Source organism: Chenopodium album, chromosome 16, assembly GCF_948465745.1.
Source record: "Chenopodium album chromosome 16, dcCheAlbu1.1, whole genome shotgun sequence".
NCBI lineage: Eukaryota > Viridiplantae > Streptophyta > Magnoliopsida > Caryophyllales > Amaranthaceae > Chenopodium > Chenopodium album.
Genome location: NC_137849.1, coordinates 39,877,554 through 39,894,246, shown reverse-complemented (window position 1 = coordinate 39,894,246; position 16,693 = coordinate 39,877,554). Strand labels below are relative to the sequence as shown.

At 35.9% G+C, this 16,693-nt stretch overlaps 1 protein-coding gene across 1 annotated transcript; it reads left to right on the top strand.

Moving 5' to 3' along the window:
• Positions 1 to 8,534: 8,534 nt before the first annotated feature.
• LOC145585281 (putative beta-D-xylosidase 7) lies at positions 8,535 to 14,097 on the top strand. Its single transcript, XM_081641999.1, has 7 exons — positions 8,535 to 8,985; positions 9,975 to 10,274; positions 11,181 to 11,350; positions 11,510 to 11,607; positions 11,708 to 12,119; positions 12,212 to 12,564; positions 13,061 to 14,097. The coding sequence occupies exons 1-7, from the start codon at positions 8,563 to 8,565 to the stop codon at positions 13,651 to 13,653; spliced, it is 2,349 nt and encodes a 782-aa protein (XP_081498125.1). The 5' UTR covers positions 8,535 to 8,562; the 3' UTR covers positions 13,654 to 14,097.
• The last annotated feature ends 2,596 nt before the right edge of the window (positions 14,098 to 16,693 follow it).

Genomic DNA, 16,693 nt, shown 5'->3' with positions numbered 1-16,693 from the left:
TTTAAAATTTATTAACCTTCACCAAAAAAAAAAAAATTATTAAGGAAATCTACTAGTATGATCATTGCAAGGGTCGCGTCAATGAAAAATCAACATGAGCCAGCTTATATTACAACTTTATCTTCCCTATTGAAGGGCTTATGGGGAATGGAGTGGATAGGTTGGAAGGAGGGGGGTGAGGGTGGGGGGGGGGGGGGGGGGGCTGTAAGCCTGTAAGATATAAATCGAGGGTGGGAGGTTTTTATTATAAAATCACAAATATAATATTATTGGCCTATTTGATAGATACAAAATAGGCCACTATGACATTGAGTATGATTTGGGGTGCAATAAAGAGCTATATTTAAGCAAATGATTTTGTATCACAAATTCTCTCTTCGTTTAAGTACGATTTTCATGAATTAGTATGCACTATGCAAAATTGCGAATTACCAATAAAAAAAATTTATTCATATGTATATTGTATTACTCTATATGATCAATAAAACAAAAACGTTAACATCATTCTCCCTTAATTTAAACTAGCTTTTTCCTTTATTATTTTTTTTTTTAAAAAAAAAAGAAAAATATGTCATATAGTTTAGAAACAAAAGGTACATGCTCCCGAAAAAGAGTATTGTCTTGATATAAATAATACACTTTTTAATATTACAAGCACCATTTTTTTTTTGGGTTGTTTTACGAAGATATTTAGGGTGGTTACATCACTTATACTTTTTCCGTTTTAAATTAGATAACACAGTTTGATTTTGTGCACTATTTAAATAACTTGCTTTGACTTCGTTTTTTATTTCGTGTTGAGAAAAAATATAGTTACATAGGATTTTATTAGATTTGTCTCAATAAAAATTCTTTAAAAATTGTTAGTATATAATCAAGAATATTTGCATTAGAAAATATGCATTGACAAACGTATCTAATAAAATGTGTCATCTAATATGAAATGGAAAAAGTGTGTTTCTAAAAGCGGAAATTGATTTTGGCATAGATTATAAAATTTTATTCTTAGTATTATAAAAATTTATTAAATCAAAAATGAATTATAGCGCTAGATACATAACCACAGTGTCAAGTTAAATGCTAATATCATGTCAGAGGATCAAAATTAATCAAAAAGTTAAATCGATGGTTAAAGTCTATTATTACTCCTTCTATCTTTTATTATTTTATCATTTGATCCAAAAGGCAAAAACTCTTACATTATGTGAGCTTATATACTACCTCAATTTTATATTATTTGTAACGATTAAATATTTTTTTTCTCTATTTTATCGCAAATCGTTGTAAATAAAATAAAATGGAGATAGTATAAACGGAAGGGAATTGAGGGAGTAATATCATATTTTGCCTGAGCTCGAATACTAGGTACGGAGGCTAGTATTTCCCATAAAGCCTACCTGTATTCGAAGTCGGCAACTGTAGTAGGACAGCTGGACAGGTCTCGGGGGTCCACGTGGTTAACTAAAAAACCAAGTTAAAAGATGCAGGCGCACCCATGTCACGCCACGTGCACACAGTGATCTTTTTCTCCATTTACTGGCTTCGCTGGACCATACGCATATCAATGTGGTACTTACTGGGACACACTCACACACTTAACGTTGTGGGACCCTAACGCCGTTAGTTTAACCATAGTTAGTTACAACAACTACAATTAGGTGAACAATCTAATATATATATAAAAAGGAGAGTTTTTTCCTGAGTTTTTAAAAAGCCATGTAGGATTTAATTTTTTCAGCGCGCCATGTAGGATAATAAATTTAGTGATAGCCAATTAAATACGAGATTATTAATTACTTTTAGAATTAAATAATTTAAATGACACATAAGCAAAATTGACGAATGAGATTTCTCAGTTTAAATTAATTAAATATAAAATATTATCTTTTGATATCAAGAATTTTATCTAAATATATATAACAAATTTTAGCACATAAATATATATATAAAAAAAATATTTTAAAAAATTCAAACAAATCGTGCATCGCACGGGCTTCATCTAATTAAATTAATAAATGACGTGATTTGATGATGGTTTAAAGATAAGAAATTAGTCTCATCCTAATCCTATCCTTGGACAAAATGGTCTAATCAACTTATTACGTTTATGATTTTAAACGCCATTTTATGATGCATGCATACACAATTTATTGAAGTTACAATGATGAAGAATCATTGTTTGATCATAGTTTGATAGAGAGAAAAATGTAGAGGAGAGAAAGAGATAATTATCATTGATTGATCAAGTAAATGATCAGAAGAGAGGATTCAGCTATATATAGTCTAGGCAGTTATAACAACCTGCACTAACTAATTATTACATCAGCTAGAATTCTGTTATGACAGAATATCTCTAACAAACTGTTGTCTAGTCATCATCTGACGTGGCATAAGCCATATCTTCACCAACATCCCCCCTCAAGCTAGGAACTGTATCAGAATACATTCCTAGCTTGGACATAAGCTTGTTGTGCTGGAAAGAGCTCAAGGCCTTAGTCATAATATCAGCTAGCTGTTCTGTTGTAGGAGTATAAGTCAACACAATCAAGCCTTCTAACACCTTTTCTCTGGTGAAATGACAGTCAAGCTCTATGTGCTTAGTGCGTTCATGGAAGACAGGATTCTTCCCAATGTGTATAGCACTCTGATTGTCACAGTGCAGAGCTACAGGCTTCAGATGCAGGACACTCATCTCTGTAAGCAGTCTTACTAACCAAGTAGTTTCAGAAGATGCTGCTGCCATTGCTCTATATTCAGCCTCACTTGAACTCTTTGAAATAGTGGGCTGTTTCTTTGACTTCCAAGAAACTGGAGATTTCCCCAACAATAGAACATAACCTGTTATAGATCTCCTTGTGTTGGGACAAGCAGCCCAATCCGAGTCAGAATATGCTGTCAAGCTGAGTTGATCAGTAGCATATAGAATAATACCCTGACCCAAAGTGTGAGCAATGTATCTCAATACATGCTGTAGAGCTTTCACATGTTGTAGTCTTGGCTGCTGCATAAACTGACTTAAAGTCTGAACTGAAAAAGCCAAATCAGGTCTTGTATGTGAAAGAAAATTTAACTTCCCAACAATTTTTCTGTAATGTTCAGGATCTGAGTACAGCTCTCCCTCTTCTGCAAGTAACTTCAGATTTGCTGGTAAAGGAGTCTTTGCAGACTTTGAAATATCCATACTGCATTCTAACAACAGCTCCTTTGTAAACTTCTTTTGTGTCATCACTATTCCAGCTTGTAAATGGCTGATTTCAATACCCAAAAAATAATTCAAAAATCCCAGATCCTTTATACTGAACACATCATGCAAATGTTCCTTGAACCATTTTATTTCAGCCTCATCAGAACCAGTTACTATTATATGATCCACATACACTACAGCAATAGTGATCATACCATTAAGCCTTTTAATGAACAATGAATAATCATTCTTTGATTGTTCATAACTCATCTTCAGTAACTCTGAAGTCAGCTTGGCAAACCACTGTCTTGAAGCTTGCTTCAAGCCATACAGTGATTTATTGAGTTTGCAAACCTTATTCTCAGCATTTGCAACACCTTGAGGAACTCTCATATACACTTCTTCAGTGAGATCCCCATGCAAAAATGCATTGTTAATGTCCAGCTGATACAAATTCCACTTCCTGCTAGCAGCTACAACAAGTAGACACCTCACAGTTGCCATTTTTACAACAGGTGAGAAAGTTTCTAGATAATCCACCCCATATTTCTGATTATATCCTTGAGCAACCAACCTTGCTTTCATCTCTCTATACTCCCATCAGCTTTTAACTTCACTTTATACACCCATTTGCAACCAATGGGCTTCTTACCCTTGGGTAAAGGCACTAGATCCCAAGTTCCATTCTGAGCCAGAGCATCCAGCTCCTTTTTCATAGCTTCAACCCAACTTGCATCCTGAGAAGCTTCTAAATAGCTTGCTGGTTCTGAGATTACAACAGTCTTGTTGATAAGAACTTTCACAGGAGAGGGCAGCACATCAAATTCAACAATATTACACCAGTGAGTGCTTATTGTGTCTGTTACACAAACATATTTATCCAGGTAACTAGGTCTTTTTCTAGGTCTGCTTGACTGTCTCAATTCTGCAGATTGAGATGTGTTTGGAACAACAACTTCTTGTTGGATTTGAGGTAAGGAAATAGAGGAAGTTTTAGATGTAGGTATAGATGGAGTAAATGGTTGAATATCATTTTCATGAAATGGTTTAGGTTGTACAGTTTCAGAATCAAACTGGAAAGGTTAAGGAATTGTATATGCTGTGTCTAGGTCAAAAGGAGTATGAACTGGTAAGAAAATTGGATATTTTGTGGGTTTATCTTGTGTTTCAAAATGGTAGGGTAAATGTTTCTCATAGAAAGTGATATCCCTGGAAATAAGCACTCTTTTGGATTCCAGATCAAAGACTTTATAAGCTTTTTGATCTGGTGGATAACCTAATAGAACACATGGTGAAGACCTTGAATCAAACTTTGTTCTACCCATTTTCAAAGTAGATACATAACACAAGCAACCAAAAACCTTTAAATGCCCTAAATCTGGCTTCTTTCCATTCAGCAACTCATATGGAGAAACAAACTGTACAGAACTCAAAGGCATTCTATTTATCACATGTGTAGCAGTCAACAAACACTCTCCCCAAAACCTTTCTGGAACTCTTGACTGAAAAAACAGTGCTCTTGCAGTCTCTAACAAGTGTCTATGCATTCTTTCCACAACTCCATTTTGTTGTGGTGTATCTGCACAAGATTTCTGATGTCTAATACCATGCTTCCTGTAAACTTGTAGAATGTCTCCCTCATACAACTCTTTTGCATTATCAATTCTCACAGACAAAACATTGCTATTGTATTGAGTTTTAACAAAAGCAAGTAAATCTGTAAAAATTTTCACAGCATCACTTTTATTCTTCATGAGAAAAATCCAAGTATTCCTTTAACAATCATCTACAATAGTGAGGAAATAACTAAACCCATCATGAGTTTTAGTTTTATATGGCCCCCATGTATCTATATGAAGCAACTCAAAACACTTATTAGACCTTGTAATACTATCAGGAAAAGGTTTTCTGGTATGTCTAGCCTTATGACATACTTGACAAACTATATCCTTCCCTATTTTATTATCAAAATCAGATAAAACCAAATGCAACTTATTGAAGGGCATATGTCCCATCCTAAGATGCCAAAGTTTAACCTCTTCAAGCTTTCCATATACTGCTGCTTCAGCAACTGCTACATCCTGAGATGATTCCTGAACTTGATTTGCTACACTCTTATCATCAACAGCATACAATCCAGAAACCAATTTACCAAGAACCACTGACTGCCTCAAAGTTGGCCCCTGAATTAAGCACTTATCATGAGTAAAAACAATCTCACAGTCCAAATCTCTACACAATCTATGAGTAGAAATCAGATTAAACTTCAGTCCTGGAACATGCAACACATTCTGCAATATTATACCATTGTCAAAAACAACTGTCCCTATATGTTCAACCAGCACATGTTTACCATCAGCTACAGTAATAGTGTTAGAACTCTTATCAAACACCTTATAATTGTCAAACAAATCTAAACTTGAACAAATATGATCTATTGCACCAGAATCAACAATCCATTTCTCATTTGAACAAGTTAAAAGGCAAGTACCTGCAACATGAGCTTGGAATTTTGCAGACTGATCTGATTCTTGAGATTGCAAAGCCTTGAGAATATTATTGAACTGATCAGAAGAAATATGGGTAACATGTTCTTCAGATTCACCATCTTCATCCATATGTGCCACAGCTGCTACTTTCTTCCCCTTTCCCTTTGCAACATTGGGTGGGTAACCATTCAACTTGAAGCACTTGTCTATAGTATGACCAGGAAATCTGCAATGATCACAGAAGGGTCGTTTTCCTGCTACCACAATCTTATTACCATTTGACTGAAAAGTCATTCTAGAACCTTGAGAATAGTTCCTGTAATTCTTCTTATAATCTGCAGCAAAAACCATAGATCTATTATTTGGCTCTTCATCAACCAAACTAGCCTGTCTTTGCTTTTCTTCTTGAACCAGCAACTTGTAAGCCATAGAAATCGTTGGCAAGGGCTGCATCATCAAGATATTTGTTCTTACAGCTGTGAACTTATTGTCAAGCTTCATCAACAGTAGCACAAGTCTTTCTTCTTGCTGTTGTTTTAGAAAAATCTGAGTACAAGTACAACCAGAACTTGTACAAGAAGGCAGAGGATTCATTTGATTAATCTGATCCCATATTGCCTTGATCTGAGTAAAAAACACTGTAATAGAAGTATCTGAACCTTGTTTCAGATCTGTTAAAGACTGTTGTAATGAATACAACTGAGGTCCAGAAGTTTGAGAAAATCTTTCTTCAAGATCTTTCCAAATTTCTTGAGCAGTAGTCAAAAACAGAACACTCCTAGCAATAGAATTCTCAAGAGACCTTAAAATATACGAAATGATGATAGCATCACAACGTTTCCAAGCAGCACAGTTAGAATCAGATTCAGAAGGTTTTGGAAAAGTACCATCCACAAACCCTAGCTTATTCTTAGTAGCTAAGGCTATCATCATACTTCTTTTCCATTCTCCATATCCTTCACCAGAAAACTTCTCAGAAACAATAGGTAATGCAGTATTTTCAGAAGGATTGATGTAATAAGGTGAAGTAGGATCAGATGTTACTGGAATTGATGAATTTGCTACCATTTTCAATCAAAATTGAACTGAAAATTGAAATGCAGACAAAATCGAATGATCGAGACAATGATATTATCAAAGAATTTGTTCAAACTCTCAAGATTTTGATTAAATCCGCAGAAATTTGAATCAAGAATAGCGATGAAAATCGATGAATTATCGATGAAAATACGTTGATTATCACAAATTTAGGAATAATGCGGAAGAATTCAAGCCAAAAACTTACTGAAATCACTGTAAAAGATCGCAGAATCTTCACAAATCTTCAATAAATTCCTGCTCTGATACCATATTGAAGTTACAGTGATGAAGAATCATTGTTTGATCATAGTTTGATAGAGAGAAAAATGTAGAGGAGAGAAAGAGAGAATTATCATTGATTGATCAAGTAAATGATCAGAAGAGAGGATTCAGCTATATATAGTCTAGGCAGTTATAACAACCTGCACTAACTAATTATTACATCAGCTAGAATTCTGTTATGACAAAATATCTCTAACAAACTGTTGTCTAGTCATCATCTGACGTGGCATAAGCCATATCTTCACCAACACAATTTGATATAAATTTCTAGTAAGATGAAGGTTTCAAATTGTAGTATTTTTTTAATTATTTGTTCCTTTCGTTAGTTCATTATCCATTGTTTTTTAATCTTAGGGTCTGTTCTGTTTAGCTTATTTTCCACTTATTTCAGGTGTAATAAATTCAGATATATTCGGTTCATGTTTAATAAGTTTTGATAAGGGTTACTCAAGTACAAATTACAATTAAAATAAATTTTAATAAGGTCTAATAAGTTCAGGTAAGTTCAAATAAGTTAAGATAAGTTCAGATCAGTGAAAATTAAGTAAATAGAACACACCTATCTTAAAAAATAAACAAATAAATAAATAAATAGATAAGTAAAGAGATTAGATACCTGATGTATAATAAACTAATTCTCTAATTACTTTACGCGTTTTTCTCACCTTTGTTTTTTTAATTTATAATTTAAAATAATTTACTATATATCCAAAACTTTCTTATTCTGGCAGAAGTTGGGCCAGAAATAACGAAGAAGATGACATGGGCTAAGTAACTTTAGCTTGGTCTCATATAATTGGGCTATGATTCGTGAATACATATTCGTTTACCGGGCTTTATTTTTGATAGCAACTTACGGAGTAGCAAGTTTGATGTGCGTGTCCTCCCATTTTTGTCATTAATAACAGTAAAAAGCCACTTTAATGCGAAGTAACAGACTTTAAAACAACCGAGAAATACTTTTTCATCAGTGACTTGTGATAAATCAGACTTCTCCTCAAGCAAATTGTAATAAAACGTGACCATATCTCGTAATTCTAGGTGCAAGCTCCACTTTGAACCATTGAATCCCTAATTTTAGCAAGTCATCCACATGAAAATCATGTCGAGGAGGGATAGCTCAGTTGATTTAAACCTCTTTTCACATTTAAAGAATTTTAGATCGATTCTCATTATTCGTTCTTATTGCTTTATATACAACAAAAGACTTTATAAATAGTACGACAATTTAATCAAGAAGATAGTACTACCTCCGTTTCCTATTATTTGCAACGATTTGATTTAAAGTAGAGAGAGAAAATATCTAATTGTTACAAATAATATGAAACAGAGGTAGTAATTATCTCAGAGACAAAGTTAATCAAAGAAGTTAATATGAGTAATAAAATGTCATTTAGGTAGGAAGCAGAAGGGTATCACTGTCTTTTAACCTTTACACACCGAATGAACCAATCCAATACAGTACATAGAACTCCTTTATAAGACTCCACTTAACGCTCCTTCCCACTCCCAACCAAAACTACCCAAATGAAGCTTAGCCTTCAAAACTCAGCCTCTTCGGCAACCGTCCTTACGACGGTGCTACTACTCATTCTAGCCAACATCGAGGCAGCGACAGCGGCGTTGCCGCCATTCGCTTGCGATGCATCGAATCCAAGCACTAAAAAATACGCATTTTGTAGAGCAAACTTGCCTATTAGGCAACGCGCCAAAAATTTAGTAGCGCATTTAACGTTAGACGAGAAAGCCTCTCAGTTGGTAAATACTGCCCCTGCTATACCTCGCCTCGGCATCCCGGCTTACGAATGGTGGTCCGAGGCATTGCACGGGGTCGCCGATGCCGGTCCCGGTGTTTCTCTTAATGGTAGCATTCGTGGTGCTACTAGTTTTCCTCAAGTTATTCTTACTGCTGCTTCATTTGATGTTCAACTTTGGTACCGCATTGGTCAGGTAATTTTACCTTTCCTAGAGTTGCATATTTACTTTGATGATAGCCTTTTTTTGTTCTCTATCCAAATTAGGATAAGGTGGTATAAGAGAGATAGTAACATCTGTCACATTATCAATGTTACTATTATTTCCAGCCGAAGTTTAATGTGACTATTATATTTGGGTGAACATATTGTATCATTGTCATGTTATACTGTCAAGTGCGGACTAACACATACAAAGTATGTAAAATTGTAAACACAGTAATAATATATTGATATTTAATATGATTAAAGTAGCACAATACGTGGAATAAAGAGTGATTTAAGTAGATTAAGAATAGAAAATGGAGTATTAATCTATGGTCCATAATAATGGTTGTGTTACTTTCTGCTTCAGTATGTCCTACTTGTATAGTTGTATTGATTATCCTGTCTAATTACACTCTTTATTGGAAGTTGTTCTTTCTAAGCTGAAATCAATAGTCAAATTTTGTATACTTTAATTGTTAGGAGTAAATAAAAATGCACATAGATTAAAGACGGCTTATGATTCAATATATTTCAGAAAAAAACATGCTTAGATAAAAGTTAATTAGAGTTTAGATAAGTTTTGTTATGGCTAATTAGAGTTACTTAAGTTTACAACTAATATAAGTTCTAATAAGTCTAATAAATTTCAAATAAATGAAATTTGAAAATGATGTACCTAAGAACCTAAAGACATCATAATGATTAAGAGCGAGTTTATACATTATGTGTCATTACTCATACAAAGTATGTTTTGTGTCATGTCATTTAATCCTTAGTCACCTCAATAATGTAAAATGGTACCACTAATAGTAATAACGAGTACTTCACAATAGAATTGTCTTCAAGATATGATACATCACGATTACATAAAGTTAGTCATAGATGGAGAAAATTAAAAAATGCCAATAATTTCCCAACAAAAGAAGGCCCAACAATTAATTATTGACAACAAGTTATTCAAAAAATGTGAAAATGAAGGCAATAGGAAAAGAAGCAAGAGGGGTATACAACCAAGGACAAGCACGAGGAATGACATTTTGGGCACCTAATATTAACATCTTTAGAGATCCAAGATGGGGTCGAGGTCAAGAGACTCCCGGGGAAGACCCTTTGATGACGGGCAAATATGCAATGTACTTTGTCAGAGGCTTGCAAGGTGACTCTTTTCGAGGCGGCCGGCCTCTCGGTCGCCTTCAGGCGTCTGCGTGCTGCAAACACTTTACAGCGTATGATTTGGACCGTTGGAATGGTAACACTCGATATGTCTTTGATGCTCATGTAAGTCTCCTTACCAACCATGCTATGCAAATTTTACTTCTTTAAGACTTTTTTTGTACAAACACTAACTAATTTACATAAAAAATCAACTTAGAAGTACTTAGGGTCTGTTCTCTTCAGATTATTTTTAGTTCAGTTCAGTTCCGTTCCAATCAGTTCAGTTTAGTTTTTGATTTCCTTCTCTCATAAAATATTCAGTTCAATTCAGCTCCAATAAATTCAATTCAGTTCAATTCAACTCGGCTCAATTCAGTCAATCAGAACAGGCCCTTAGGTTACATTGTACTTGTACCTAAAAAACATTATTCCCTACTGTAATTAAAAGTTGTTGAAACGTGTTATTTTTTCATTGGCCGAAAATGATGACGAGGTGTAGCACCATGTTACTAATTTCCGCGTCACCCCACATCCTTTATTAAGTTTTGTATGGTTGTGACTAGTGGTACACCCCCCATAATCATCGGGAAAAGGGAGCATGAGATTTGATTTGGAACATTGTTCAAAGATTCTTCTCTGAAGTCTTAACCCAAAACACCGCCTTATGTGTTACTCTGTCTTATACCAGCATATCCAGGGACAAAAAGTTCAGGATTATACGGCTCCAACTTGTAAGTCGTCAGTAATAATAAATGAAATCAAGAATTTAACCAAGTTCGAATCTTACCAAATGAGAATCATTAAAAGTGGAGATCCTCGTATCATACAGATTTATCCCCTACACTTTAAAAGATCAATTATAACAAATTTTCCTTGATTTTATTATAGCATATTTCTAAAATTTTCAAAATAATCCCTTAACTAGACAGCACAAGGAAACAATATGCGCACTCAAATAATAGCACATACCGGTATCATTTTTATGCAAATAGATAACTTATTCTATTTCATGGAAATATGTATGTGCAGGTGACTGCACAAGATATGGCAGATACATACCAGCCTCCATTTGAGAGCTGCATACACCAAGGAAGAGCCAGTGGCATAATGTGTGCCTACAATCGCGTCAATGGAGTTCCTAATTGTGCTGATTACAATCTCTTAACTAAAATCGCTCGAGGAAAATGGGCTTTTGACGGGTAATGTCCATCAAGTATATGCTTATAATCAAATGACAGACAATTACACCTATTTGAGACCAAGATAAGATGTAGATAGTACTTTTAACATAATGTTTGACATTTAGTAACCTCATAACTATAATCTACAAGACACTAATATCTACAGTAATGCATCAGGTATATTACGTCAGACTGTGATGCAGTATCGATAATACATGATGCTCAAGGATATGCTAAAACACCTGAAGATGCAGTAGCAGATGTCCTAAAAGCTGGTAATTATGACTTTCCTTACACAAATAGCGCCATTCTCCACTTTCAAGTCTTATTAAAATCAAGAACTAACTAGTGTAACTACTAATTCCTAATATGCAGGAATGGATGTAAACTGTGGTTCCTACCTGAAAAACTACACAAAATCAGCAGTACAACAAAGAAAAGTGGCAGAAGCACAGGTAAACAGGGCACTTGAAAACTTGTTTGCAGTGAGAATGAGGCTGGGTTTGTTTGATGGCAACCCAAAAAAATTGATATTTGGGGGTATTGGCCCCGCTCAAGTGTGCACCCGGGAGAGTCGAGCCTTAGCACTCAAGGCTGCTCAATCTGGCATCGTCCTGTTAAAGAACAATAACAAGCTACTCCCATTACCCAAGGGAAAACCCTCCTCCCTCGCTGTCATAGGTCCCAATGCCAACAAAGCTGAGACGCTTCTTGGCAATTATCATGGCCATCCATGCACTTCTATTACCCCACTTCAAGCATTGCAGAGCTATATCAAGAACACAAGGTACTATCTAAACTTCAAATCTGCTCGTCTGATGTTATCAAAAGATGCTCAATTAAGAACAACAAACTTCATTTCATTTGTTATTTGTGCAGATATCACCCAGGATGCAACAATGTAGCTTGTTCCGCCACTTCCATCCAAGAAGCTGTGGCAATTGCAAAGGGAGCAGACTATGTTGTGCTGGTAATGGGACTGGATCAAACGCAAGAAAGAGAAGACTATGATCGCACAAGCTTGGTGCTCCCAGGTAAACAATACAACCTCATCACTCAGGTGGCTAGAGCTGCAAAGAGGCCAGTGGTATTGGTGATCCTCTCGGGTGGTCCAGTTGATATAAGTTTTGCCAAAGTAGATCCACACATTGGCAGTATCATCTGGGCAGGGTACCCTGGTGAAGCTGGTGGTGTTGCACTCGCACAAGTCATTTTTGGAGATCACAACCCAGGTGAGTTAATTTAAACACTACTTGTCTCAGATTCAGAAAAAAGGAATTGGGTTAATTGATTTTGACTAGAGTTTCTCTTTAAAATTGATTGTGCTTATCTACTATTAGATTCTGAAAAAAAGAGTTGGGTTGATTTAAACGCTACTTGTCTCAGATTGTTCATGGACAAGACTTCATATAGAGCTGAGTATGGCTCAACTTGCATATAGACTATTTTCTTGGCCTAAACCAGCCTGACCTGATTTTTCAAATTAGGGCAGAAAATTTCCGGCCAAAGCCCTAGGCCAAAAATGGGTTGTATTATTTTCTATGACTGAGCATGTACCATGATCTACTCTACCTATATACATGAGGATTTCCTCAGACCCTACCAACAGCCAATGTTGACATAGGATCATTATTGTTAATGGTGTTTGTACTTTAATTCTCAATTTTGGGGTGACAGTAATAATAAGTTTGTGGATTAAGAACTAATTAACACTAGTGATCATTGCAGGCGGGAAATTACCAATGACTTGGTATCCGCAGCAGTTTGTCAAAGTGCCAATGACAGACATGAGGATGAGAGCAGATCCTTCCAAAGGCTACCCTGGGCGCACTTATAGGTTCTACCGAGGCAGGAAAGTCTTTGAATTTGGACATGGTCTCAGCTATACAACCTACAAATACAAGTTCACTTCAGTTCCTCAAAAAAGTTTGAATTTGAATTCAGTGGGAAGTGCCAAGGTGGCTAAGAATTTTGATTCTATGAGGAATGTTGTTGTTGCTGATATGGAATCAGAATCTTGTAAGACAATGAAATTTTTAGCAACTGTTGGAGTGAAAAATGAAGGGGATATGGAAGGAAAACACCCAGTGTTGTTGTACACTAGGCAAGAAAACACAACCAATGGAAGTCCAATGAAAAAGTTAGTTGGTTTTGAGAGTGTTAACTTGAAAGCAGGGGAAAAAACAGAGGTCCTGTTTAATTTCAGCCCTTGTGAGCACCTGAGCAGAGCTGACGAAGATGGGCTTATGGTGGTAGAGGAAGGCACTCACTTTTTAGTCGTGGGTGATCAAGAGTTTCCAATCGCTGTTCAAATTGCTTGACTGATGATTTATTTTTGAAAACTCCATGAACATCAACACCAACCCACCGGAAGTTGTTCATACAAAACTTCTCACACCAAAGGATTAAGCTACTCAGCTACTGTGAAGGATCAGTGATGATCTATAAAATAATAGGTTGGGTTACTAACTTATAGTGGGACCCGTGAGTCAGATGAAATATGCTTTTCATTCTTCTACTACAACATGGAAATCAGAAGCCATTGAGAAAGCAAACTGTTCATTAATTTCTGTAACCTAAAACACAAATTATGCATCAGATGAAGTATGCTTTAAACAGTGTTTATGTTTACACAGAAAAGTATCTACAAGTGTCTTTCTTTGTAATAGATTGCTTATCTCACTTTGTATTTCTTATTAAATAAGGCAAACGAAAAAATGATGAAAGCTTGAAGTTGATTGAAAATGGCAAAATAATTACAAAAAGATAGGCTTAATAGCCTTAGGCTATCACTCTCTAACAATGGCTTTAGTTCATAACTCTCTAGGTGTTTCCAATACAAATTTCTGCCTATCTTTTCCTTTTCCCTCTCTCTATTTATACTAACGCTAAAGACTCTAACCTCTAATAATACTAGACTACTAATATTGCCCCTCCTTAGGTTAGTCTATTACATTCTTCAAGTCAAGTCAATGTCCACGAGGTGAGCAATAAAAGAAAGATGAAACGTGACTCCCCACACCACACCCCCCCCCCCCCCCCCCCCCCCCCCCCCCCCCACACAATTAGTTGTATACACACATGCCTCAGACAGGAAGCCACACCCACATTCCCCTTTATATAAAACCACAGCCATCATAACCTGCAATGGTGTCTGCGAATCCCAACTACTTATAAAACCACAGCCATCATAACCTGCAATGGTGTCTGTGAATCCCAACTACTTATAATCAGTTGAATGGAAACCTATTTTACAAAGTCCTACATTAGGAACTCGTGCAACCCATGGGACTAGAAATTCGCACTCTACAGTCAATGGGTAAAAGGAAGTCAAGGCAATATAGAGCTGTATCAAATATGTTTACTCTATTTCTTTGAAAAACAAAAGAAGAAAAATCTAAACATGTTCCATTAAAAAAATCTTTTGATGGCAAAAAATCAATATGAACTAAAACATGAGAACGTCTATACAAACTTACCAGAGGGTATGAATAATGTGAAGCCCATAGGAATAAAAGCAAGGGCAATGTATAATGAGGGAGAAGCAATAGGCATGAATATATATATATATATATATATATATATATATATATATATATATATATATAATGGTTAGGGACCCAAGATGTAGAGGCCAAGAGAAGACCCACTGCTTGCCAGCAAGGAAGCAAGTCTACAATGGTCTATAGAGTATAGAGTAACAGTTGTTTCACAATTTTTTTTCCTCTCAGGTGTCAGCTGATATGGTAAATAGTTAAATACGTACCAATGGTTATTTGAAAAATGCATAAAGAAACAAAGAGCAAGAGGTTTAATATGTGCCACAACCATGTCAATGACTCAAATCACTCAAAAGACCCTTCAGTTATGCTGACTGAGATCTCTTACTTAAAAGAGTTAAAAGTCTTAAAACTGCAAGTAAAGAGTGGGGGTTCTCAATCAGTTAAGCGTAGATCTCATCTTAAGAAATAATGACATTTTAAGTTGAACAAATTAGGGACCTAGATTTTGCATTTAAGTGTAATTTGATGCAGAAACTTTTTGTTTGCAAGTAGATAAGTTATATCATGTCAGATTGCGATGCTGTTTCAATCATCCATGATGAGACACCAATATTTTTAAGGTTGGTAATGAGAAATCTAGACAAGTCATTTGACTCATTTTTACTTGTTGCTTTCATTTAAAAACCAATGAATCCTAAATCCAATACATCTCCACAAGCCAATCTATTGACTAATTCCCGAGAACAGCAATCTAAAATAAATAACCCTGAAAGGGGAGAGGAGGGAGGGTGGTAAGGCTTTAACTAGTCTCATGTTAAAAACTGTATCTTAAACACTTAAAAAAAATGATTAACTTTAAGAAATTAAAACAACAGTTTCCATTTTATCAAACCCTATTCATAGATATTATAACTAGTTGAATTATAGGCAGGGATATCAACTGGGATTCTTACCTGTGGAAGCAGACAAAGCAGCAATGCAACAGAACAAACTCTGAGAGGATGAGGTCGACAGGACACTCCACAATCTGTTCTCAGTGAGGATGAGACTAGGCCATCTTGATGATTGTCCAAACTAGAAAATCTGGCACTTGAAAGTAGCTCGTTCTTCTGCAATACCAACAAGCATCTCCTTCTGTCAACAGCCAAAAGCGACACCTTTAGCAGCATAAAGTATCATTCTGGGTGCAGCACTGGAGAATGCATGTCAGCTCTCAACTCTCAATTGATATGAGTTGTCGTAAAAAATTCAGAATGTTTGTGAATGATTCAAAAGACACAGAAACTGTCTTTAACAGTTGGCCACCATTCTCCAAATGCCCAAGCTTACAAATTTCTGAATAGCTCTTCTACTCTCCCTTCTCTGATATTTATATCCTCTACCCAATTCCCTAAGTTTCTACCTAGAACAATTGGTTTATTGCTGATGCTTGTCCACACCACACTGACAAAACAGTTGCTTTACCCATCCACTACTTGGTGTTGGCATGATTTCCTGCTGTCTGCTCAACCTGCTCAGGTTGTTGTTTGGGCTGCTGCTTGGTTGGCGCCTACAGCCTACTGTATATGAGTAACATAGGTGGTGGGCTGGGAATCGTCACAGTAGAGAAGATGGCTAAAGAAGTTGGCTTTGTGATTTAGGTAATGGGATTAGATCAATACTAAGGGGGAAAAAAACCCAATAGAGGTCAAACTTGGGTCTACAAGGTAGCAACAATGTCTGGTTACAGGGTTGCACAGGTTCTGAGTTGCCCTCATGCTTCTCTGTAGTGATCCAGTGGATATAGCTTTTGACAAACAGGATGGAAATATTCGAATAATCTTATGGGTTATCCAGGAGAAAACTACAGGGACTGCCC

Excerpts from the sequence above, each read along its gene's own strand:
- LOC145585281 (XM_081641999.1), top strand. The coding sequence starts at position 8,563 with ATGAAGCTTAGCCTTCAAAACTCAGCCTCTTCGGCAACCGTCCTTACG. Across the intron at positions 8,986-9,974 it reads TTTGGTACCGCATTGGTCAG|GCAATAGGAAAAGAAGCAAG; the intron begins GTAATTTTACCT and ends GTGAAAATGAAG. Across the intron at positions 10,275-11,180 it reads GATATGTCTTTGATGCTCAT|GTGACTGCACAAGATATGGC; the intron begins GTAAGTCTCCTT and ends ATGTATGTGCAG.